Source organism: Oryctolagus cuniculus, chromosome 18 (genome assembly GCF_964237555.1).
Source record: "Oryctolagus cuniculus chromosome 18, mOryCun1.1, whole genome shotgun sequence".
Taxonomy (NCBI): domain Eukaryota; kingdom Metazoa; phylum Chordata; class Mammalia; order Lagomorpha; family Leporidae; genus Oryctolagus; species Oryctolagus cuniculus.
The window spans coordinates 8,082,677-8,108,216 of NC_091449.1; the positions used below are offsets into that span (position 1 = coordinate 8,082,677).

Consider the following 25,540-nt stretch of genomic DNA (forward strand, 5'->3'; position numbering starts at 1 on the left):
TTTATTTATTTGAAAGGCAGAGTATTTTTTTTTATTTGACAGGTAGAGTTACAGGCAGTGAGAGAGAGAGACAGAGAGAAAGGTCTTCTTCCGTTGGCTCACCCCCCAAATGGCCGCTACGGTGATCCGAAGCCAGGAGCCAGGTGCTTCCTCCTGGTCTCCCATGGGGTGCAGGGCCCAAGCACTTGGGTCATCCTCCACTGCACTCCTGGGCCACAGCAGAGAGCTGGCCTGGAAGAGGAGCAACCGGGACAGGAACCCAGTGTCCATATGGGATGCCGACGCCGCAGGCGGAGGATTAACCAAGTGAGCCACAGCGCCGGCCCTAATTTTAATTTTTGAAATCAGCTTTGGTCTTGTCATTCTCTCTCGTGCTGAATGTCACTGCTGGTTTCCATCTCACTGACTTCTGCTTGTAACACTCCCTTCTGCTTCCCCTCCCCCCCCCCTTTTTTTTTTACTTATTTTGGTGAAAGCATAGATTAATTTTGGGCTTTATCTAATATTAGAGTTAGGGCTATAAATTTCTCTCTAGGCTCACTTTAGTGGAATAATTTTGATATATTTCTTTGTTTTCTCTCCATTCAAAATAACATAATTTTCCTTTGCCTGTTACTTAGAAGTATGTTTAAAAATTTCCAAATAGCCGGCGCCGCGGCTCACTAGGCTAATCCTCCGCCTTGCAGTGCCGGCACACCAGGTTCTAGTCCCGGTCGGGGCGCCAGATTCTGTCCCGGTTGCCCCTCTTCCAGGCCAGCTCTCTGCTGTGGCCAGGGTGTGCACTGGAGGATGGCCCAAGTGCTTGGGCCCTGCACCCATGTGGGAGACCCAGAAAAATCTCCAGACTCCTGGCTTCAGATCAGTACAGCTCTGGCCGTTGCAACAATTTGATGGAAGTAGTGGAAGACCTCTCTCTCTCTCTCTCTCTCTGCCTCTGCCTCTCTGTAACTCTGCCTTTCAAATAAATAAATAAATCTTTTTTAACAAAAGATCTTTGTGGGCTATTTAAATTTTTTCTCTTAAAATATTTTCAAATTTGTTTCTATTTTTAAACAGTTTTATAAATTTAATCATTCTAATATTTGGAAGTCACTGTATATTTTTACTGTGCTGTGTCTGATGGCTATTGCTCATGGTGTTTTGATTTTGTCTGCTTGGTTGTTTCTGTGTCCTATTCTATTATCTGTGGGAACCATTATTAAGGCATTTTTAAAGGCTTAAGGTGAAGGTGTATTCATCCAGATAGGATTTTTCATTCTACTTGATGCACAGAGACACAGGAAAGAGACTACTTAAAATTCAGTTCTGGGCTTGAGATTTCAATCCAAGTCAAAGCTTTGGACTGCAGATCCAGGCTGGGGCTAGATTGTGATTATAACAGGTCAGGACTTTTGAAAGTTCCACTCTTTTTGTTCATTTCTGAAAGTGAAGCCCTTTGTCCTGCCAGCTTTGAAAGAAGACCTTCTATTCTGATCGTTGCTTTGGGCAGGGTCTGATATTTTGTGCGTGGCCTCCACGTCCCCCTTTAATGTATGAAAGGTCATGAAATGGGAAACCACAGTGTAGTTTGCTATGCTTGGCCTGTACCTTCAGGACAAAGTGTCTGAAAGTCTCCTTCCCCTCTTCTCTCTCTCTCTTTTTTTAAGTTTATTCATTTATTTGAAAGGCAGAAAGAAAGAGAGAGAAAGAGAGAGAGAGAGAGATCTTCCATTCACTGGTTCAATCCAGTGAAATGCCTTGACAGGTGGGGCTGGGCCAGGCCCGAGTCAGAAGCCCAGTTCTGCGTCTGGGTCACCCCTGTGGGTGGCAGGAACCCAGAGATTCATGCTGTCAGCCACTGCCTTGCTGGGCGCATTAGCAGGAAGCTGGCTCCCAGTAGAGTAGCTGGGGTGCACTGGTGCTCAGTGTGGGCGTGGGCCTTCCGAGCACCGTGAGCCAGTGCACCGTGAGCCAGTGCACCTGCCCTCCCCACCCTTTTCTGCACTGTGGCTTTTGCCCGTTAAGTCCTTGTTATATTTTCAACATTTTTATTCTTTTAAGACGATTAAAAGTATCTTCTAGTCTTTTAAATTATTTCCACTGAGAAGATTGATCTGAATATCTAACTAGCCTATTACTAGAATAACATATAGTATATTTCCTAAAATATGATAAAACTATACTTATGTTGAAGCTTACATTTTGCGCTCTCTCTCTCTCTCTCTTTTTTTTTTTTTTGTTTTTTTTTTTTTTTTTTTTTTGTTTTTTTGACAGGCAGAGTGGACAGTGAGAGAGAGAGACAGAGAGAAAGGTCTTCCTTTGCCGTTGGTTCACCCTCCAATGGCCGCCGCAGCCGGCGCACCGCACTGATCCGATGGCAGGAGCCAGGTACTTATCCTGGTCTCCCATGGGGTGCAGGGCCCAAGCACTTGGGCCATCCTCCACTGCACTCCCTGGCCACAGCAGAGAGCTGGCCTGGAAGAGGGGCAACCGGGACAGAATCCGGTGCCCTGACCGGGACCAGAACCCGGTGTGCTGGCGCCGCAAGGCGGAGGATTAGCCTACTGAGCCGTGGCACCAGCCTACATTTTGCTCTCACCAGTAAGTCTTGGCAAGCTTTCCATTGCAGCTTTTTAAAAAAGATTTATGTATTTGAGAGGGAGAGTTACAGACAGAGAGAGGGAGAGACAGAGAGAGAGAGGTCTTCCCATCCACCGACTCACTTCCCAGATGGCCACAGTGTCAAGCTGGGCCAATCCGAAGCCAGGAGTTTCTTCTAGGTCTTCCACCTGAGTGCAGGGCCCCAAGCACATGGGCCATCTTCCACTGTTCCCAGCTCATTAGCAGGGAGCTGGATTGAAAGTGGAGCAGCCAGGACTCAAACTAGTGCCCATATGAGATGCCAGCACTGCAGGCAGAGGCTAACTTACTAAGCCACAGTGCTGGTCCCCATTGCAGTTTTTATAGAACAGTGAGCTGAACTTTTTAAAAAAGATTTATGTACTTTAAAGGCAGAGTGACAGAGAGGAAGAGATACACAGAGGGAAAGAGTTCTTCCATCTGCTGGTTCACTCCCCAGATGGCTGCAACAGCTGGGGCTGGGCCAGGATGAAGCCAGGAACCTGGATCTCCCACGTGGGAGATTTATCGAGGAGCATTAGCAGGAGCTGGATTGGAGCAGAGCCACTGGGACTTGAGCCAGCGCTCTGTCATGGCACACTGGCATTGCAGGCATCAGCTTAGCCCGCTGCACCACAGTGCCAGCCCCAGTGAGCTGAAATTGTAAAGGTTTGTAGATGGTGGGAGTGCGGCTGATACGGGGCATGAGGCACAGTGGGCCTGGAACTGTCAAGTATGGCTGGCACATGGATGGGTAGCAGGGTATGGGGGAAGGCAGTGCTGGAGTGGCCAGCTGGGCTCAGGTCGCACAGTCCAAGCTACAGTTCCTTTTAGGAGCAGAGCTCCCTGGGAGCATTCTGCAGTTTATCGTCTAGGTAAACTATTCTGTGACCTCCTGTAACAGGAAGCTTAAAAGACTGACTATTTGACCAGAGGGAAGAGGTAGGCAGGGAATAAGAGGCCTCGTCATGGAGCAGAGACCACAGAACCCCTAGAAGAGTACAGAAAACGCTTCTCCTGAGGTTCTCCATGGTCGTACATCTCCAGAGTCACACACGCTAATTCACATCCCGGAAAGAGGAGCCTTCCAGGCTCGATCCCAGGCTCGGTGTCACCCAGATGAGTAGTGGTCGTCCAGTGGCCCTTCCTCGTCGGGGGGGGGGGGGGGGCGTCTGCTAAGTGGCCAATGTTCCTGTCTGCCTCACCCCTTTCTCCAGGAATGTTGAAATGCTTATCCAGCTGATAGCCCTGGGGGAGCTGCCTGCTGAAGTGCAGCCCCCTAAAAACCTCCTGGACAACCCAAGCTCCGTCTATAACGCCTGGCTCGATGACCTCCCCCAGCACATCAGGGACTTGGTGCTGAGCCGGGTGCCTGAGTGTGACATAAAGAAGCAGTTTCTGAAGGTCAGTAAAGATGGCTGTGGAGGAGGGGGCACCAGAAAAAATCCCAGAGACACCAGGGTAGCCTGCGGTCTGGTCATGCCAAGACCTGTAGTTCACAGTGTGCTGTTTTAGGGGAATCCTAAGTCAACTGACTTTCCGGGAAAGAAGGTTAGCTTGGAGATCTGATTTTCCCAGTGATCCAAGGCTTTGAGGGAGTTTTCCGGAAGAGAATGTTGTACTATCCTTTGTTAGGTTTAAGGATACTTTAGTGTCTACCCTTTCTCTCCTTGCAGTATAAGGAGGGCTACAGATTTATATTCCTGAACTTCATTGAAGCCACATCATTCCTTCCTGGATCCATCTTCTGGTCTATGCTCTTCTTCGTGACAGTGCTGATCCTGGGACTGAGTACCATCATAGGGTTCATGCAGGGACTTCTGATCCCACTCCAGGACACCTTCTCGTCCTTCAGGCGGCACAGAAAGCTGTTCTCAGGTACTCTGACCCATGACCCTGACTCCACTGAGACTCGTTCAGCCAGACCTCTGGCCTTGATCAAGACCCAATATTTCCTCTAGTGTTCGTCTCTATGCTACTGTTCCTGTGCGGCCTCTTCTTCCTTCGACCTCCAGGCGTCTACTTCTTCAGTCTGCTGCATGAACACTGGACAGTCCTTCCCATCATCATCATTGTCATGTTTGAAAACATTACCATAGTGTGGGCTTATGGGTCCAGGAGGTAATCTAGGCCCAGGTTCCCACAAAGCATGGGTCTATGGGAAACGTTAACAGCTTTCTTGTTGTTGCTTCTTTTCTCATCCAATTAGGGCAACACAGCGATCTTTAATTTCAGGACCTCTGGGAAATCTCTTTATTCATTCTATCACTGAACATATTTTACAGTGCTTCACATGTGCCCAGCACTGTTTTAGTTGCCAGGAGAGTGCATTGAATAAAACAAGCATGCTTGTCTTCAGGGAGCTCATAGTTTACTGGAATCGAAACACAGTAAACAAGTTAACAAACAGAAATGACAGGGGGAATCAGAGGCGATGGCAAGAACAGAGTGGGATTATGTGTGAGATAGGATTCTGTAAACTGACATGTGAGCAGACTTTTTCATGAAATAAAGTAGGAAAGGAGCTATGATAACGTTTTGAGTATTCTAAGCAAGAAAATCTTAAATATCAATACCAGAGGAAGTGTCATGCAAAGAGTGTTTGTTTGTTTGTTTATTTATTTATTTATTTATTTATTTGAAAGGCAGAGAAAAACAGAGAGAGAGAGAGAGGTCTTCCACCTGCTAGTTCACTCCCCAAATGGATCGGAAATGGAGCAGCTGGGATATGAACCAGCGCCATTATGGAATGCTGGCACTGCAGGCAGCAGCTTTACCTGCTATGCCACAGTGCCAGCTTCTGTAAACAGTGTTTTAAGATTTATTTATTTGAAAGGCAGAGTTTCAGAGAGACAGAGCTTCCCACTCGCTGGTTCACTCCCCAGATGGCCACAACAGCTGGAGCAGGGCTGATCTGGAGCCAGGAGCCAGGAGCTTCTGGGCTTCCCATGTGGGTGCAAGGGTCCAAGCAGTTGGGCCATCTTCTATTGTTTTCCTGGGCCATAGCAGAGACCTGGAATGGAAGAGGAGTAGCCAGGTCTCAAACCGGCACCCATATGGGATGCTGGCACTGCAGGTGGTGGCTTTACCTCCTACACCACGGTGCCAGCCCTCATGCAGAGAGTTTTTGGGGAACAGGGAGGTTAGAGAAGGGGTGAGACCAGAGAGATAATGGAGGCCAGATCATTTAGTGCCTTGTAAGCCATGGTAGATCTTAGCTTTGGGGGGGGGGCAGCACTGTTGTAGCAGGTAAAAGCCACCACCTGTGGTGCCAGCATCCCATTATGGGTGGCAGTTCGTGTCCCAGCTGCTCCACTTACGATCCAGCTCTCTGCTATGGCCTGGGAAAGCAGTAGAAGGTGGACCAAGTGCTTGGACCCCTGCACCTGTGTGGGAGACCGGGAAGAGTTCCTGGCTCCTGGCTTCGGATCAGCCCAACTTTGGCCATTGTGGCCATTTGGGGAGTGAACCAGGGATGGAAGATCTCTCTCTCTCTTTCTGCCTCTACCTCTCTGTAACTCTGTCTTTCAAAATAAATAAATAAATCTTTAAAAAAACTTAGTTTTTTATGCAGAGTGAGAGATCAGGCATTGCAGGGTTTCAGTAGGGGAGTGACACTATCAGATCTGTTTTTAAACAGGTATCTGACTGTTGTGTGGAAGCCAGACTGTGAAGAGTCAGTGTGAAGGAGAAGAGTTGGACGGCATGCAGTGTTACAAATGAGAGCTAACAGTGGCTCGGGCTAGGGTGGTAGAGACGCTGGGGAGAAGTGAACTGACTTTGGAAGGTAGACCTACAAGGGCAAAGGAACAAGATAATCAGGGACACAGCTGTGGAGGAGTCCCCAGCACAACATAGACATTCTCATGTTCGTGAGACAAATGGAAGTCACTCGGCCTTTATCCTGAGGGCACTGGGGACACACGGAAGGTCCTTGAATGGTATAAGGATGCTTGGAACGTTTTCCTGGGTTGGGGTGAAGTACAGCCTTACTAGGGAGAAGATACGAGAGGGTGAGACTTGAAGTGATGCAGATGAGTAGAGGTGTAATCGGATATTTTGAAGATACTAAGGGTGGGCTGTCCCTGCCCTCAAGGCTGGGTAAGGCCCTGATGGGCCTCTCACACTCATGTCCCTTCCCCAGGTTCCTTGAAGACCTTACGATCCTGTTGGGCCATCCCATCTCCCCCATCTATGGCTGGCTATGGTGCAGTCTGTGTCCGGTTATGTTGCTAGTCATGCTTGTGGTAACTGTAGTTCGTCTTGCTATGAAGAACCTCACCTACGTGGCCTGGGACTCGAGCAGTGTGAGCTTCCCTCTGCAAATCCCAGAAGCCCTTGGAGCGGAGCCCAGACCTTTCAGTCCACTCTTGACTGAAGAATCTGGTGATTTCGTTCTCTGAATCCCTGAAGACTTAGTCTTGTGTCCCCGTTCTCCTCCCACCTCGCCCTTCCACATCCTTCCTCTTCTCCTTTGGAACTTTGACCCTCTAAACCCGTTTCCCATCTCTTTGCAGTCAAAAGAGGTGATTCGACGATACCCGTCGTGGGCACTGGTCTCGATGATCATCCTCTGGCTCGCTGCAATCTCCCCCATCCCTGCATACTTTGTCTACTGCCTCATCAACAAGATCCCCTTCAGGTCTAAGATGGAGGACAAGCAGGCAGTAACCTCCAGTTCCCTCTTCCCAAGTAACCGGATAATGCCCGGTCAGGAGGTCCAAAAGGCGGAGATTCTGCAAGATAAAGCAAAGGCTGATCAACCTGCTGTGTGACTTCCTAACTTCATTCAACACACACCCCTCAAGAGGTCTGACTCCGTGTCAGCTTCCAGCCGGTGGTGTCCCTAGATCCAGAATCACTGGTATTCCCAAAGGGAGGGGAATTGTTTGGGTGGCCAGTGGAGTCTGGTTTTGAAGTCCCCTCCTGGGCCCTGCCTTCCCCAGTTACCACTGTCACTGTGTCTTCCCAGTCCCTTACTTCAGTACACACACACACACGTCATACGTGCTATTGATGATGCCTGGCCTGGAGCTGGAGGAGGAGTACTGCTGTCAATAAATCAGCCCACTGGGACTCCAAGCACTGAGTGTAAGATCTTTTCTGTAGACTTCACAAGACTTCCGTCTTCCTCTAGTCAAAAGTCTAGTCCTGAGGCCCTGCCCTGCCCTTGCTGCGGCAAGTTCAAACGCTAGATCACTCGCATCAGCTCGCCCCAGGACTGACTCAGACCAGGGAAGCCTAGAAACTGGTGGCTCCAACACAGCTGGAAAGGGTCTAATGTGCTTTCCACTGAGGCACGCCAATCCCACCAGAGATCTAAAAGGTATCAAAAATTTAAAAAAGAGGTTGCACCAGTGGTTCAAACACTGCATTGTGGACAAGGGTATTTGTAGATCAGTGCACAGCCAGTTTGGGGAACTACCAAGTTATATGGCTCAAGCCACCAGGGGGCCCACAGCTGCTTAGTAAGAAACATCATTGGCCTTACATAGGACTAAGCAGACTACTTGGTGCAGACAATGATGCGGATTTCTTGGAACTTGTGTTAGGGGTGACTCCATAAATAAGCCACAGTGCTTTCCCAGAGGAGGTCGGGGCCAGTCAGCTAATGGTTGAGGGTAGGGGCTGCAGTGGAGGTGGTTGAGATTGCCAGATTCAGGAGATAGGGACGCTCAGAGGTAATGGGATTTTGGACTGCTTAGGACCCATGAGTGAGTTCTGTGTTGAGGAAGGAAGACATCCCCCAACCGCTGGTGAGGGGGACATGAGGCGGGCTAATAAATGCAAACAGCCGGCTGTCCGCAGTCTCGGCCTCTGAAACCACGATTCTCCAAGCTTGAGGATAGGCGGGCTGGAGGAGGCGTGAACCCCCAGATCGCCACCCATTGGTTCCTGCACGCTTGCGGCCCCGCCCCCTCGCTCCTCTCACCCGAATCCAAACGCTCGGCCGGCTCGAAGACTGGTGCCTGTGAGTCGGGTAAGGTGGGGACGGAGAGACGTGATCAAATGGTCTGGGTGCCCAGCCTCTTTACTTTGGGGAACCCAAGGGCTCATCCTCTCTGCCCTCTTCCCTCCCACCAGTTCCAGCTTTGGGGGTGGAACTGGGGAGGGGATCGAAACATGGGGGGTTACCAGGTAAACTTACGGAGGCGGGATGAAGACCTTGGCGTGTCCCTCTCAGCTTTCCTCCCAGGCCGCCGGTCGAACGTCCTTCGGCTCCTAACCGCAAGGTTGTTTGAATCGGGAACATCCCCCACTGCTGCGGTGGGAGGCCCTTATGGAGCAGTAGGAAGACGGACTCCCTGTGTAAGTATTTCTCCGATTACGCTGAAGGTCCTTGCGCTGTCCGCAGTCGGGCTTCCTGCACCAGCCTGTGTGATCCGAGCCTTTTTCTCCCTGCTGCTGGGACTCGCTGGCCTTGTTAAACAGAATGGAGCCCAGTTCCTTGGTGGGGCTTCTTTACCCTATTCCTCACAAGAATGGTGTGAGGTAGAGCTGTTGTCGCCCCCAGATCCCTGAGCAGACCTGGGAGGAAGAGTGGTTCATACAGTGAGGCAGGGGTACCGCCTGACAAAGAGCGCTGTCCTGTCTTCTAGATCTTTTATTTTGGAAAATTTAAAATTTATACAAAAGAGTAACACACTAATTACTATATACTCATCACCCCCCTTCAGTAATGACCAATGTCATGATCAATCTGTTTTCATCTTTCCTCCTCCCACTTATTTAGAAGCTAATCCCAAATTTATCATTTAATCTGAGATATGTCAGCACATATCTCCAAAAAAGATAATCTCTTTAAAAACAGCTACAAAGCTACTATCAAACTAGAACAAATAGCAGTAATTATCTAATGTCATCAAATATCCACTCAGTATTCAGGTTTCCTGGTTGTCTCATTTTTTTTTAAGATTTATTTATTCACTTTGAAAGAGTTACACACACAGAGAAGGAGAGACAGAGGGAGAGAGAGAGAGAGAGAGAGAGGTCTTCCATTCGCTGGTTCACTCTCCAATTGGCCGGAGATGGGCCAATCCGAAGCCAGGAGCTAGGAGCCTCCTCCAGGTCTCCCACGCGGGTGCAGGGGCCCAAGGACTTGGGATACGCTCCACTGCTTTCCCAGGCCATAGCAGAGAGCTGGATCGGAAGTGGAACAGTCAGGACTTGAACCGGCGCCCATATGGGATGCCAGTACTGCAGGCAGCAGCTTTGCCTACTACACCACAGTGCCTGCCCCCATATATTTTTCCTGGTAGCTTTATCTTTTTAAAACAGCTTTATTGACATGTAATTCACATAGCATAAAATTTGCCCAATTTAAGGATATATTTCAACAGCATTTAGTATATCCACAGAATTGTGCGTTCTTCCCTACAGTCAATTTTATTACATTTTATTACCCTAAAAAGAAACCCCTCACCCTTAGCCACCACCTCCCACTTTCCCAGCCACCACCACCACCACCTCCAACTTTAGGCAATCACTGATATACTTTCTATCTCTATATGCATTTGTCTATTTTGGACATTTCATACAAATAGATACAATACAATATGTAGCTCTATATGGCCAGCTTCTTTGGTTTAGGTTAATGTTTTTGAAATTCATTCATGTCATAGGGTGAAGCACTACTGCATTTCTTTTTGTTGCTGAATAATCTTCCATCCACTGCTTCACTCCCCAGATAGCTGCAACAGCCAGGGTTGAACTAGGCTGAGGCTAGGCGCCGGGAACTCCATCTGGGTCTCCTGCGTGGGTGGCAGTGTCCCAAGCACTTGGGCCATCATCTGCTTCCCAGGAAGCTAGATTGGAAGTGGAGGCAGAACTTCACGCCAGGCACTCTGATATGGGATATGGGCATCCCAAGTGGTAGCTTAACCCACTGTACCGCAACATCTGCCCCAAATGTCTCATTAAAAAAAAAAAAAAGTATCCTCTCTGTCTCTCCCTTACTGTCTAACTATCTGTCAAATAAATCAATTTCAAAAAAATTTTTAAAAAGTTTGAAATCAGCATCCAAATAAAATTCATATGTTGCAATTCATTGCTACATCTCACCCCCCCCCCACTTGCAATGTATTTGTTGATAAAACTATGTTGTCCTGTAAAATTTCCAACTACCTAGATTTTGCTGATCACTTCCTGTGGTGTCATTTAGCATATTATTCTGTCCCCTATATTTCTTCCAAATTGTTCATTAAAGTGAGAAGTTGATCAGTTTCGGTCTCATGCTCTGACAAGAACACTTCCTGAGTGTGTTTTGTACCTGTGTTGGGAGGCAGGCAATGTTTGGCTGTCTACTTGTGATGGTAGCAGCCACGGGTGAGCATCGTCCACACCCACATGTGCATGAGAGGTCACAAAACGGTGGTACTCTAGGTTTATCAGTCCTTGTTTCTCTGTTAGCTGGAATACTTCCAGACACTTCTCATCCTGGCACACTCTGCGCAGGAAAGGCAGATTTGATGTTGATTCTTTCCTTTTAGTCACCAGTTCAGATAAATGAGTTTGTTGCCTAATATTCAGATGTGACCATTGAGATTTTTCTCCTTTAGGATTTTTATGAATTCATAGATTTAAATATATTTCATGTGTTTTGGTCCATTATAGCTATTCTTATTGATACTCAAATAATCTCACCTTTGACCTCTAGTGTCTCTCTGACGCCTGAGTCCTTGTGATAAGATTCCAGTGGCCTTTTCTTGCTTTCTGATATGACTGTGTGCTCCAGGATTAACTTGTACATTTCATACCCAAAGATGGAAATGAGCTATTTCTCCAAAGATATCTGGTCTTTTAGTGGAAAATGATAGTTGAAGATCACAATTGTATGCTAGCTACATTCATTGTTATGCCATTAGTCATTGTTTCTGAGCCTTTTCAATAAATAAGGCTAAGTAATCATTTCCCCCTAAGGTAAAGTACATCATAAATTCACCCATTTTTTAAATATTTGAGTTTGTACCGTAAGGATTATACTTAGCCTCCTGGATTTTACACTTATATCTTTTTTCCTCTAATGTATGGTCTTAGCACTTGATAGAAGTTGATACCCATAAGCCCTCACCCTCACCATTTCCAAGACTGAACTCAATTGTCTTTAACAGTTTTTTCTTCCCCAAACCTGGTTGTCCATCCACGTTTCTATAAAGAGTTGAGGTAGAGTTTTAACGCTGGTGAGCCTAGAGCCCAGACAGGCAAATGTAGGTTAAGTCTAACATGGGGCCGACGCCGTGGCTCTCTAGGCTAATCCTCCGCCTAGCGGGGCCGGCACACCGGGTTCTAGTCCCGGTTGGGGCGCCGGATTCTGTCCCAGTTGCCCCTCTTCCAGGCCAGCTCTCTGCTGTGGCCCGGGAGGGCAGTGGAGGATGGCCCAAGTACTTGGGCCCTGCACCCCATGGGAGACCAGGAGAAGCACCTGGCTCCTGCCATCGGATCAGTGCGGTGCACTGGCCACAGCGCGCCGGCTGCGGCGGCCATTGGAGGGTGAACCAACGGCAAAGGAAGACCTTTCTCTCTGTCTCTCTCTCTCACTATCCACTCTGCCTGTCAAAAAAAGAAAAAAAAAATAGTCTAACGTGGTAGGATTGTAGGAATTGAAGATGGAAATGCCCTTATATCCTCTTGCTGATTTAGGGGTCTGTCGGGCAGCAAGAGTAACCTCAGACCCGCCCACTGAGGGACTGTGGTTGTCATCTCTGACCTGAGGGGATTTGCTCCCTGTTGGGAGGAGACAGAAAAATCTGAGTTTGAATATATCGAATCCTTGGGTAGTTCTGAGGCCCTCAGCAAGTCACTGGATTTCCTTAGCCTTAGTTTCCTTGTCTATCAGACGGGGGTGTGGAAGCAGTTCCACGGATTTGCTGGAAAAGTAAATTTGTGCATTAGAATCACCCTAAGACCTATTAGATATAGTAAACGTTAGTGTGTTGAGATTTTATTATCTTTTTCTAAATCTACACATTTATCCAGATCTTTTAAAATTTTTTTAAAGATTTTATTTATTAATGTATTTGAGAGATTTCCAAACAGAAAGAGTGAGAGACAGAGAGAGAGGTCTTCCATCTGCTGGTTCACTCCTCAGATGGCCACAACAGGCAGAGCTGGGCCCATCCGCAGCCAGGAGCTTCCTCTGGTTCATGAACATGGGTGCAGGGGCCCAGACACTTGGGCCATCTTCCACTGCTTTCCCAGGCCAAAGCAGAGAGCTGGATTGGAAGAGCAGCCGGGACTAGAACTGGTGCCCATATGGGATGCCAGCACCGCAGGCAGCGGCTTAACCATCACACTACAGCGCCAGCCCCATTTATTCAGATTTTATACAGATATTACACACTCAAATATTCCCCACTATGTAAGATGCTGTAAGTTACTAGAATATATATTTTAAGGGAAGGTAGCCATCAATAAGCAGGATTTTTCTTTGTTCACTGCTGTATCCATAACACCTGGAACAGTTTCATATATGCTTTCCCAAGCCCAAGAGGCATCAAATATTTGTTATGAAAGCAATAACCCCCAAATGGTACTTTAAAGATTTAAGGCAGTTTTCAACTTGTACATGAGAAATGTCTACTTCATGTGTTGTTTTCCCCTTGATTGAAAAACAACATTTTTAATAGTCTGAAGTGGTAGGGCATAAACATGGAACAGTTTTATTTTTCTCTAAAAAAAAACCTCTTTCTTTTTGCTGGATTCCTGATCCCTTAATTCCTGCTCCTTTCCATTCACGGAAACTCCAACGTGACATCCATTTTAAACCCTCAGCCTCATCCGAGTCAAAGCTTCCTCACTCCCGTTCCTGGACGTGGCGACTCGAGGAGCTCGAAGTGGAGAAAGCGAGGACTCGTCTCGCCTCATTCCTTCCCCTTTGACTCATTCCCTCTTTCCCAGTCTGTGTTTCTAATCCCAGCTCCTCTAATGTAAGATCCCTCCCTTTTGCCAGCCCAAGTCTCCATGGGAGGAAATACATAAGAAAGCAGGGGATAATCATCTCCAGCCTTACTGTGGGCGTGACTACAGTCCGTCTCTCGGTGGTCGCTGCTTCTCTGGTAAGCACAGCCTGGTCTCGAGTGTGCCAATGGCAGGAGGTGTCTGAACGGGGAGACCTCAGAGGATAATGTGTACGTTCTCCCTGATAGCACCCACAGTTCTCTGACATGGGAGAGCTGAGCCTAATCTAGGCCCTTCTGATTTCAGAAACCGCTGTGTCTGCTAATGCATGGAAGTCAGGCTACCTTCCCTGGGGCCTGTCTGACCCACAGACAATTCAGACGTCGCTGTCACCACCACCGTGGTCAAGGCTTAGCACGTAGTAGCTCTCACAGGTCTCCCTGTGTGCACCTCTGCCGCTATTACTTCCTGCCTCTCCAGAGGTCGTGGCTGTCCTTTTAAGGGCATCACTTCTATATATATTGCTATAATGGCTTTGCCTGCTTTTGGAGATCTCTCTCCTGATAGCAAGATTGAGATTGAGATCCCGCCGGCGCTGCGGCTCACTAGGCTAATCCTCCGCCTTGCGGTGCCGGCACACTGGGTTCTGGTCCCGGTCGGGGCGCCGGATTCTGTCCCAGTTGCCCCTCTTCCAGGCCAGCTCTCTGCTGTGTCCAGGGAGTGCAGTGGAGGATGGCCCAAGTGCTTGGGCCCTGCACCCCATGGGAGACCAGGAGAAGCACCTGGCTCCTGCCATCGGATCAGTGCGGTGTGCCGGCTGCAGCGCGCCAGCCGTGGCGGCCATTGGAGGGTGAACCAACGGCAAAAAGGAAGACCTTTCTCTCTCTCTCTTACTATCCACTCTGCCTGTCAAAAAAAAAAAAAAAAAAAAAAAAAAAAAAAGAGAGAGAGATTGAGATCCATATCTCCTTGAAGGTTATTCTTCTATATACTGTCTGCAACATTTAAATTTTTTAATATTTAATCCCTTAATCAGTCTTGAGGTTTTTTATATAAGGTATGAAGCATAAAACCAAACGTACTTTTAAGATATATAAGTAAATAACTATATCAGCATCATTGAAGTTCTGTGTGTGTGTGCACCTGTCTCTTGGCACTTCATTCTGTTTCATTGTCTGTCCTTGCCCATGTGCCTCATCATTTAGTCAGTGGAACTTTATGTGTCTTGATATCTCGTTCTTCAAAATGTGCTCACGGGGCAGGCGTGGCGGTGCAGCAGGCTGAGCTGCCGGGACCGGGAGTGCCAGTTCCAGTCTCCACTGCACTGCTCCCGATCAGGCTCCCAGCTAATGCTCTTGGGAAACGGCAGATGACGGCTCACGTACCCGAGTTCCTGCCACCCGTGTGCAAGACCTGGTTAGAGTTCTTGGCGTCTGGCTTCAGCCCGGCCCAGCCCTGGCTATTGCTGCCACTGGGGGGAAGTGAGCCAGCAGATGGAAGATATCTCTCTCTTTCTCAGAAAGTAGGTTTAGCATTCATTTTTAAAACCTAAATTACATACAATGACATTGATTCTTTGTGCATAATTCTATGAGTTTTGACAAATACAAATAGAGTCAAGACATGCTAATTAAGGTACAGAACAGCTCCATCACCCAAAGCACTCCCTTGTCTTGCCGCTTCGTGGTCAAACCAACCGCATCCTTGTGTCTGATCCTCCATCATTGTAGTTCTTTTTCAGGATGTCATGTAAATGTAATCATGCTATATATAGCCTTTTGAGTCTGACTTCTTTCAATTTGCGTCATTGTTAAATGTATCAATAGTTGGCTGGCACCGTGGCTCACTTGGCTAATCCTCTGCCTACGGCACTGGCACCCCGGGACTAGAACCCCGTTGGGGTGCTGGATTCTCTCCTGGTTGCTCCTCTTCCAGTCCACCTCTCTGCTGTGGTCCGGGAGTGCAGTGGAGGATGGCCCAAGTGCTTGGGTCCTGCACCCCATGGGAGACCAAGAGGAAGCACCTGGCTCTGGCTTCAGATTGGCGCAGGGCGCCAGCCGTAGCAGCCATTTGGGGGGTGAACCAACGGAAAAAGGAAGACCTTTTCTCTGTCTCTCTCTCTCACTGTCTAACTCTGCCTGAAAAAAAAAAAGTATCGATAGTTTTTGTTCCTTTTTATTAATGAGTAACATTGCATTCCATAGATGAAGCACACTTTCACTATTCACCAGCTTAAGAACTCTTAGATTTTTTCCAGTTATGGTAATTGTGAATAAACTCATATACAGGTTTTTGGCCGGCGCCGCAGCTCAACAGGCTAATCCTCCGCCTAGTGGCGCCGGCACACCGGGTTCTAGTCCCGGTCGGGGCGCCGGATTCTGTCCCGGTTGCCCCTCTTCCAGGCCAGCTCTCTGCTGTGGCCCGGGAGTGCAGTGGAGGATGGCCCAAGTGCTTGGGCCCTGCACCCCATGGGAGACCAGGAGAAGCACCTGGCTTCCTGCCTTTGGATCATCGCAGCACACCGGCCGTGGCAGCCATTGGAGGGTGAACCAACAGCAAAGGAAGACCTTTCTCTCTGTCTCTCTCTCTCACTGTCCACTCTGCCTGTCAAAAATAAATTAAAAAATAAAATAAATAAAAATAAACTCATATACAGGTTTTTGTGAACAAAATCTCCTGGATAAATACCTAGCAGCCATATTGTTAGGCTATATGGGGCATTTTTATTATTTAAGAAATTTTCAGACTGTTTTCCAATGGCTGTACAATTTTGTACTGTACAACAGGTCCAGTTGCTCTGTATTTTGCCAACATTTGCTATTATCAGTGTTATTGTTGAAATTTTAAAGCATATTTGTAGATTCTTTATTTCTCCTATCAGTTCTATCAGTTTCTACTTCATATGTTTGGAACTCTGTTATTATACGCATAGGCCTTCAGGGTTGTTATTTCTTGGTGTATTGATCCTTTTTTGGGGGAGAGATTTATTTTCTTTCTTTGGAAGAGTTACAGAGAGACTGGGAGAAACTCACACAGGGAGAGCTATCTTCCAGCTGTTGGTTCACTACCAAATGCAGGGTCAGTGCTGGTCTAGGCGGAAGTCAGGCGCCTGGAACTCCATCCAGGTCTCCCATGTGACGGGTATTGTTCTGTCTACCATGCATGTTGCAAATATTTTACACTATTTTATGTCTTGTCACTCTCTTAAGGCAACTTTTTAAAAAAATTTTTTTAAGATTTATTTATTTGTTTGAAAGTCAGAGTTACACAGAGAGAGTAGGAGAGGCAGAGAGAGAGAGATCGATCGATCTTCCATCTGCTGGTTCACTCCCCAATTGGCTGCGATGGCTGGAGCTGTGTGATCCGAAGCCAGGAGCCAGGAGCTTCTTCTGAGTCTCCCACATCGGGGCAGGGGCCCAAGGACTTGGGCCATCTTCTACTGCTTTCATAGGCCATAGCAGAGAGCTTAATGGGAAGTGGAGCAGCCAGGACTCGAACAGGCGTCCATATGGGATGCCAGCACTGCAGGTGGTGGCTTTACTTGCTATATCACAGCACCAGCCCCATATTAAGGCAACTTTTTTTTAATTGAAAGATTAGAGAAAGGAAGAGAGAGAGCGAGAGAGAATCTTCCATCTGCTAGTTCACTCCCCAAATGGCCACAATGATCAGGGCTGGGCCAGGCCTGAGCCAGGAGTTTCAACCAGGTCTCCCACGTGGGTGACAGGGGCCCAGACACTTGGATCATCTTGCACTGCTTTTCCCAGGCGCATTAGCGGGAGCAGGATTGGAAGATCGGTGCCCATATGGGATGCCAGCATAGTTGGCTGCGGCATAGCCTGCTATGCCACGATGCCAAGCCCCCAGTTAAGGTAATTTTTATTGACACAGATTCCTATTTTTAATTTTGGCCAATTTGTCAAACTTTTCCCTTATCATTGGTGTTTTTTATATTCTGTTTTAGAAATCTTTTCCTACTTCAAGCCATGAAAATACTGTCGTGGGTTTTTGGTTTAAAAAATTTGATTGTTTCATTTGCTCTGCTTAATAGGTTTTTGATATGTGAAGCTGAGGAGGTCAGATTTCATTTATTTCTATAGCGATACCCAGTTGTCATGGCAACTGGCCAGTTATTGGAAAGAACTTCCTTCCTCTATAGCTCCGCAGTGCCGTATTTGTTGTACATCGATTCATATTTGTGCATGTTTTCACTCTCCCAGAGGTGTGCAGCAGAATTCTTTGTGATGGTGGAAGTGCTCTGCATCTGCCCTTCCAGTGTGGCCACCGTGTGCCTCTGAGCGCTTGTACACAGCTAGTGTGACTAAGGGACACAGTTGCTGATATTCCTTAACGTGAGCTTACATGGCCACAGTGAGCACTGCTACCGTACTGATCTGTGAATTTCGTTCCGTTGATTTCTTTGTGCCTTATAGATCCTTGTGCCGGTGCTGTGCTTGCTTAATTACTGTAACTTTATACTCAGTCTTTACATTTTTTTCTTCTCCATCAAGACTGAAGTAACCATTCCAGGCCTTTTGTTTTGTATGCAAATTTTAGAGTCCATTTCCACAGAACCTCTGCTGTGATTTTTTTTTTTTTTTTTTGACAGGCAGAGTTAGACAGTGAGAGAGACAGAGAGAAAGGTCTTCTTCCCTTCCATTGGTTCACCCTCCAATGGCTGCCACGGCATGCTGCGCTGATCCGATGGCAGGAGCCAGGTGCTTCTCCTGGTCTCCCATGGGGTGCAGGGCCCAAGCACTTGGGCCATCCTCCACTGCACTTCCGGGCCACAGCAGAGAGCTGGACTGGAAGAGGAGCAACCGGGACAGAACCAGCACCCCAACCAGGACTAGAACCCAGTGTGCCAGCGCTGCAGGCAGAGGATTAGCCTAGTAGCCACGGCACTGGCTGTGGTTTAATTTTTTTATAGTCTGTGTATAAAGGTCTTGATCATCTTTTATTAAAAATTATTCCCAGGTGTTTTGCATCCTGTGGTATCATCTTAAATGGTGTTGCTTTTAAATGCTTATCTTCTAGAGGCAGGCGTGTTTTTCCCTGGGGGGGGACCCCACTGCCTCATCCACACATCCTTGGGTTGGCGAGGCCTCAGGAGTTTGTGTGCGATTGGCAATGTCTCTCCTCAGCTTGTACACCTGAAGTCTGCAATCCTTGATGTCAGCAAAGAATGAGGCCCCGCTCCCAGAGAGTGGTGGGCTGCCATCCAGCCAGAGTGACGAGGTAGCTGGCGAAGGCGTGGAGGCCCGGGATGCGGGGCCCCAGAGGCTCGTCCACTCACAGTCCAAGTCCCTGTCCGCTGCCAACTCGCCTCCCCTGCCCGTGAGGGCGAAGCTGCTTCGCCCTGAGGATGTGGAGGAGGACACACAGGACATGGACACCCTGTCCTCCTACGTCTGGTCTGAGCAAGACAGTGAAGAAGTGCTGGAGTCTGCGGAAAAGGCCGAGTCCAAGGAGGACGCCCCCGTAGAGCGACCGTCCTGGGCCAATAAGATGGAGTACCTCTTGGCCCAGGTGGGCTTCTCTGTGGGCCTGGGCACCATCTGGCGCTTTCCTTATCTGTGTTTCCACAACGGAGGTGGTGAGCCTGGGCGCCGAGACTCATGGGTCCATGGGGGGGGGTGGGGGGGCAGTGAGGAGCCCGAGGCCTCTCCTGGATGCTCTAGGGCCTCTTAGATACACAGGGAGGGGGGTGGGGCAGGGTGTCTGAACACCTAGTCTCATGCAGGGGCAGGGCTAGAGGCCAGGGGAGTAGAAAGTAGGTATCTGGGTCTTCCAGGAGTTGGGGTGCGGGGGCGTAGATACCTGGGACCGTGAGGAGGAAATCTGCTTCCCCGGGTCCTGAGCCCGAGGTTCCCAGAGCCTTCCCACGTCCCCTCACAGGCAGCTTCCTCATCATCTACATCCTCATGCTGTTCCTGGTCGGGGTGCCTCTGCTCTTCCTGGAGATGGCAGCCGGCCAGAGGCTGCGTCAGGGCAGCATCGGCGTGTGGAAGGTCATCAGCCCCTGGATCGGTGGTGTGGGCTATGCCAGCTTCACGGTGAGGAGTGCGGGCTTCCCACGCCCGTCCTTCACACCCCACTCCCATGCACAGCCCCGACCCAGAGTGGATCCAGGGGTTCTCTTCCGGGAGTCGGTTCCCCAGTCCTCAAGCCAACACCCACCGCTCTGCTGGCCCGCTTTCGCCTGCCTCCAGAATTCTTGACGACCTCTAGGTGTGCGTCATCGTGGCGTCGTACAACAGTGTGCTCATGGCCTGGAGTCTCTTCTACCTGATTCAGTCTTTCCAGTCCCCACTGCCTTGGGCATTGTGCCCCACAATGAACTCCAGTGCTCTGGGTGAGAAGGGAAGGAAGAAGGCGGGAAGTGGGAGATGAAGGAGAGGAGTGAGAGAGGAACAGGGTTATTTAGAGAGGTGGGATGGACAGTAAGATGGGGACGCGGGGTGGAAGAAGGGGGGCCTGGTCTGCCGTTTCCTCCAAGGCCGGTTCACCCCAGATCCTGAGTGCACGCGGACCTCCTCCACTACTTACTTCTGGTACCGGAAGATGTTGAAGGCTGCAGATGAAATTGAGTTGGGTGGGCTGCCAGTCTTGCATCTCAGCCTGTCTCTCTTTGCGACCTGGTCAATTATCTGCATCTCCATGATCAAAGGGCTCAGATCAACGGGGAAGGTAAGCTGCTGCCTCACTCATCTGATGGCCTGTCTTCCGTCCAGAGCCCTAGTACCCTGCTAACTGATGCGTGTCGGGTTCCTTGCAGTCCGACCTCTGTCACCCATAGCCTTCGACGTTCCTGTCCCCAGCTTCTGCCCTCGCCGAACTGTTTCTGAACCACGCTTTCCCCGCAGATGCTGTATGTCTCAGTGCTTCTCCCCTATATCATCCTCTTCTGCCTCCTTATCCGGAGTCTGCTGCTGGAAGGCGCCTACTTTGGTCTCAAGAGTTTGCTGGCGACCAAGGTGAGGAGTGCTTGTCCTTTAAACGGGTGTCGCAGTGTGAAGGTAGTCTGCCTGCTCCCTCCCGCACTGTCTTCGCTGCCATCCCCAGCAGGGCTTGCCGCTCCTCCCTTTATGCCCCATTTGCCTGGCACTTTTCCCTTCCAGGCAACAGCCCTGTACTCCATGGAAGTGTGGCGCCGCACAGGGAACCAGCTGTTCTTGTCCACAGGCCCTGGCTTTGGCAGCTTCACCGCGATCAGCTCATACATCCCTCGGTCCAACAACTGTGTCACGGATGCTTTTGCTGTGGCCCTTCTCAACCTGGCCGCCTCGATGACTGCCACTCTGGTTGTATTTGCCATCATGGGCCACTTGGCCACAGTGGACACCAAGAAATGTTACCTGAAGTGAGTGCCGTCTTTCACTTGGAAATCGCCACAGAGACCTTTTAGAGAACCATCACAAGCAAAGTCTCAGAGACGGCCCCAGAGCCCCAGTCTCAGGGATGCTGGCTCAGTCAATACACAGCCCTCAGAACTCCAGTCTCAGCCCATTCCTCAGGGATGCTGGCTCAGTCAATACACAGCCCTCAGAATGGCGCCTCCTGCACCTTGGGAACACCTGATCTCTGCAGTGCCTTCACAGCCACCTTCATAAACTAGGGAAGTCCCAGACTCAGAGGCTCCAAAAGTGTGTTCACCCCCTTCTCATGTGGGGACAGCCATAGAAAAGCTGTGGAATACCTTCAGCTAAACTGTTAGACCAGAACAGACCCATACCACCAGAGCCTTCATGGCCTATTTGTTTCTCATTTTCTTCTCCTTTGGCATTCATTTTAAAAAGTAGTCATCAGATACTTATAAAACATCTCCTCTCTACCAACCCCTGTTTTGAGTTTTGGAAAAATGGCACATTGGACCACCATCCCTTAGGAAAATCACAGTCGTGAGGAAGCAGATACTAAATAGATAATAACAAACTCAGAGGCGCTCACTGCCTGGACTGCCTGAGACGGCTTCCTCACAGAGGAAACTGGAGGAAATCAAACCTGACAGATACCCACGACTGGGATTCTCTCCGATGTTTCCCATCATAAAAAACTTATGGCCGGCGCCGCGGCTCACTAGGCTAATCCTCCACCTTGCGGCACCGGCACCCCGGGTTCTAGTCCCGGTCGGGGCGCCGGATTCTGTCCCGGTTGCCCCTCTTCCAGGCCAGCTCTCTGCTGTGGCCAGGGAGGGCAGTGGAGGATGGCCCAAGTGCTTGGGCCCTGCACCCGCATGGGAGACCAGGAGAAGCACCTGGCTCCTGCCATCGGATCAGCGCGGTGCGCCGGCCGCAGCGGCCATTGGAGGGTGAACCAACGGCAAAGGAAGACCTTTCTCTCTGTCTCTCTCACTGTCCACTCTGCCTGTCTAAAAAAAAAAAAGTAGGTGGCAGACAGTTTACTCTCGGATCCTGGAGGCCTGGGTGTCAGCTTGGGCTCCACCTAAACCAGATCAAAACCACGGGGCTGGTAACTCCCCCCCTCAGGTCGAGCATGAGGAAGGCAAAGTTCTCCTAAGACACCAAGTGGTTTACCTGATTCTGCTCCTGTCCCCAGGAATGCTGACACAGTGGTGAAGCTGGTAGCTACTGGGGTCCTGCCTCCCGAGGCCCTGCCCCCAGATAGCCTGTATCAGGATCCCAGCGCCATCTACGTGAAGTGGATCCAGGGCCTCCCCACGGAAATCAAAAATAAGGTCCTACAACATTTGACTACTTGCAACTTAACTAGGCAATTGACTGAGGTGGGTAAGGGTTGGAGACGGGGCCCTTGAGTTCCCTTCAGCCCACAGTGTGCCAGAAGCGTCAGCTGTCTCCCTCAGCTGTCTGTAGAGCCCAGGCAAGCAGTCCTCGTAGCACCTTGGCAGCCGTGCTGGAGGCGCACGTGCTCTCACAGTGAGGCGCTGTGGCCGCCCCGCACCGAGCGCTCAGGTGACGGAGGCTAGACCCAACTGCTGTAGGAAGACGTGCCCCTGCTCCGGGGCCATTCCCAGGCCAGGGAGGGAGCAACGTGGGGCTCATTCGGAGCTCAGAGTCCCACCATGCTCTCTCTCGTTCACAGGTTATGGGGGGGCCCGGCGTGGCCTTCGTGGCGTTCACTGACCTCATCTCCGTGTTTTCTGGACCCACCTTCTGGTCCATCATCATCTTCCTGATGCTGGCAAACCTGGGGCTCAGCACCATGATAGGGATCATGCAGGGCATCATCACCCCCCTGCAGGACACCTTCTCTGCCCTCAGGAGGCACACCAACCTGCTCACAGGTGCTCGGCCCACACCCTAACCCGGCTGGGTCCTCACGCAGCCTGGCCCGAGTTCTGACCTCGACCCACCCTGCTGTGTCCCTCCAGTGGGCGTCTGTCTGTCGATGTTCCTGGGCAGCCTCATCTTTGCGAGGCCTTCGGGCAGCTACCTCGTGAACCTGCTGGATGACTACTGGGCCTCTCTGCCCCTCTTCTTCATTGTCATCGTGGAGAACGTGGCCATGGCCTGGATCTATGGGGCCAGGAGGTGATGTCCCAAGCCCAAAGGCTCCTGCGTTGCACCCATAGAGTGTGGGTCCCTAGGGGGCGCTGGTCCCTTCCTTGCTCTGACTACTCTCCCAGGACTCAGCGCGAGCCCCAGCAGGGTGGGAGGGAGAAAGGGAAGACAGTGAGAAGTCCACCTCAAGTCCAAGGGGCTCTGAGCCCTGCTCTTCTCCAGGGGAGTGTGGACGTCTGAGACGTGGACCGCTTGCTTCTCAAATGTGGTTTCTGGGCCAGCAGCCCTGGCATCATCTGCAGCTTATTAGAAAAGCAGACCCTCGGGCTCCACCCCAGGCCTTCAGATTTCAGCATCTTAATAAGACCTCAGGTGATTGGTGCCCCACTTGAGGATCGAGGGTGGTGGCACTCCCAGGCTGTGCTGGTCTTGGCCTGTTCGCTCACGCATGCACTCACTCATTCTCACCTATTTCTTAGGGCTGCCTGTGTGCCAGGCGGGTCTTAGGGTGAGTACCAGGGACTCTGGGATGTCACCTGGAGTTCTCTCAGGGTACAGAGTCCAAACACAGAAGCAGGTGTAAGCACATCCCCAGGCAGGATGCCCGGTCTGTGGCAGAGGCTGGAGGCCTCCAGCACACAGGTGGTCACTTAGAGAAGGACTAAGTGCTAGGCAAGGGGTCTTAGACGACGGGGTGTCTGCAGAGTCTGCGCAGGGGGAAGTCAGGCGAGGGAGAAAAGTGGAGCAGCGCACTGCAGACAGAGGACTTGTGGTGGGTTCCGAAGGTGCATCAGAGAGGGCTGCGCGCATGGGCTGCAAACAAGCAGTTCAGGAACTTGGCCTTGACCCTGGGCAAGGGGTGGAAGTGTTTCTCTAACAATCCTGGGACTGAGGCAGAGACAAAATTGAAAGGGGACAAAGTAGAAGCAGTAAGAGTGGATGTGGAGGGGCTGTGGAGGTGAGCAGAGCTTCCGGAAATGCTGAAGGCCCCCTCCTCCACTGGCCTGGGCTGGCCCCGTCCCCTCAGGCTGGCGGGGTCCTGAACGGGTCTCCCAAGGTTCCGCTGCCCTTCCTGCAGGTTCCTTGCAGACGTGATCATCATGCTGGGCCACGCCCTCTCCCCCGTGTACCGCTGGCTGTGGTCCTGCCTGTCCCCAGTGGTGCTGCTGATTCTGTTTGTGACCACGCTGATCCACCTTTGTGTGAGAAGCATCACCTACGTGGCCTGGGACTCGAGCACTGTGAGTCCCCCGAGGACCCCGGGGTGGGGGGAACTGACCCTTCACCCTGCTCTTGCCTCACGGTCTCTGTCACCTTATTCGCTGGCTCCCTGGGGGTTCAGATACTAGATTCCTTGCCCTGGCTCATCTCCCACCTCCACCCTCCCCAGCCTTCCAGTTCGCATAATCAGGGCATGCTAAATCTCCTGTCCTCTTTCTCCACAGTCGGACGAGGTGATCCGGGTCTACCCACGGTGGGCCAACGTGCTGCTCGTGGTTCTCATCATCACCACCATCTTGCCCATCCCTGCCTACTTCTTGTACATCCTCATGAAGGTGGCTTTCCCGGTCCCCAAGACCCAAAGTGGCAGTACCATCATCTTCAAGCCTGAAACCAGAGAGTCCTCACAGAAACCTGGCTCACGGCTTAAGGAGAGGCAGATCTCAAAGGCTAAAAAAATGGATAAATAACCAGCCAAAAAAACCCAGTTTCCTGCCATGTGAGTAGCTCCTCTTGACAATAAAGACTCGGTTCAGTTGGCACAACCTCGGCTCTTTCTCAAAGCAGAGCTCTCTGGCTGGCGTCTTGCCACTAGAAGAGGGAATGACAGCTGCTGATGCAACTGAACCTAAGACCTTCTGCTCTCCTAGGCCGGAGTGCTTTGTATTTTTTTTACATTGGGGACTACCAGGAAGGTCCTCCTCCTCAGACCCATAATAATGGTGTTGTCTGGCTCCCAGTATCCGGCTGATGGCAATCCCACTCTCCTAGGCTTCCTTCCCCCAGACGGGTCTGTGCTCCGTCCGGTCCCTCTGATACCAGCACAGAAGTGGTGGTGGCAAATAAACCAGGTTGGTGTAACCTGACTTTTGTCATTAAAAAAAAGTGTCCGACTCCCAGTTTAGCCTTCACTGGTTCTATTAAATGTAAGTGCTGGAATCTGGGGTTCCTGGGCCTGCTGCTTCCTGGAAGTGGACTGAGCCAGGTGGAGGGGATTTCCCCAAAACCAGCAGATGCAGGGCCGGCGCTGTGCTGCGGTGCTGACATCCCATATGTGCTCACTTTGTGTTCCGGCTGCTCCTCTTCCGAGCCAGCTCTCTGCAATAGGACATGCCCAAGTCCTTGGGCCCCTGCACCCGCGTGGGAGACCTGGAAGAAGCTCCTGGCTCCTGGCTTCAGATTGGCTCAGCTCCAGCCATTGCAGCCATTTGAAGACCTTTCTCTCTGTCTCTCCCTCTCTCTGTAACGCTACCTCTAAAATAAATAAATAAATAAATAAATAAATAAATAAATAAATAAATAAATCTTTTTAAAAGCAACAGCAAGCCGGCGCCGCGGCTCAC

General features: G+C 50.2%; 2 protein-coding genes across 8 annotated transcripts in view; both read left to right on the forward strand.

Moving 5' to 3' along the window:
* Positions 1 to 7,680, forward strand: part of SLC6A16 (solute carrier family 6 member 16) — a 31,018-nt gene extending 23,338 nt beyond the window's left edge. For 2 of the 3 annotated variants that reach the window (XM_008253010.4, XM_070063088.1), the window contains 5 exons: positions 3,816 to 4,002; positions 4,275 to 4,476; positions 4,560 to 4,719; positions 6,743 to 6,905; positions 7,116 to 7,680. In XM_008253010.4, coding sequence (XP_008251232.3) covers positions 3,816 to 4,002; positions 4,275 to 4,476; positions 4,560 to 4,719; positions 6,743 to 6,905; positions 7,116 to 7,373 — 970 coding nt within the window. In that variant the 3' untranslated portion in view covers positions 7,374 to 7,680. Of the gene's footprint in view, positions 1 to 3,815; positions 4,003 to 4,274; positions 4,477 to 4,559; positions 4,720 to 6,742; positions 6,985 to 7,115 lie in introns of all 3 variants that reach the window. The other variant, XM_051840705.2, reaches the window with a different exon arrangement.
* Positions 7,681 to 7,823: 143 nt separating this feature from the next.
* On the forward strand, positions 7,824 to 25,166 carry LOC108175439 (orphan sodium- and chloride-dependent neurotransmitter transporter NTT5). Of its 5 annotated transcripts, none has more exons than XM_051840708.2 (14): positions 7,824 to 8,578; positions 8,783 to 8,907; positions 10,286 to 10,437; positions 18,639 to 19,090; positions 19,393 to 19,550; positions 19,726 to 19,849; positions 19,994 to 20,184; positions 20,361 to 20,471; positions 20,616 to 20,857; positions 22,054 to 22,240; positions 22,558 to 22,759; positions 22,847 to 23,006; positions 24,055 to 24,217; positions 24,422 to 25,165. In XM_051840708.2, the coding sequence occupies exons 4-14, from the start codon at positions 18,667 to 18,669 to the stop codon at positions 24,665 to 24,667; spliced, it is 2,208 nt and encodes a 735-aa protein (XP_051696668.2). In that variant the 5' UTR covers positions 7,824 to 8,578; positions 8,783 to 8,907; positions 10,286 to 10,437; positions 18,639 to 18,666; the 3' UTR covers positions 24,668 to 25,165. The 5 variants fall into 5 exon arrangements, with proteins under 5 accessions (XP_051696668.2, XP_051696669.2, XP_051696671.2 ...); XM_051840709.2 differs by lacking the exon at positions 10,286 to 10,437 and adding an exon at positions 13,547 to 13,652; XM_051840711.2 differs by lacking the exon at positions 10,286 to 10,437 and having other exon boundaries at positions 22,054 to 22,192; positions 24,422 to 25,166.
* Positions 25,167 to 25,540: the final 374 nt, after the last annotated feature.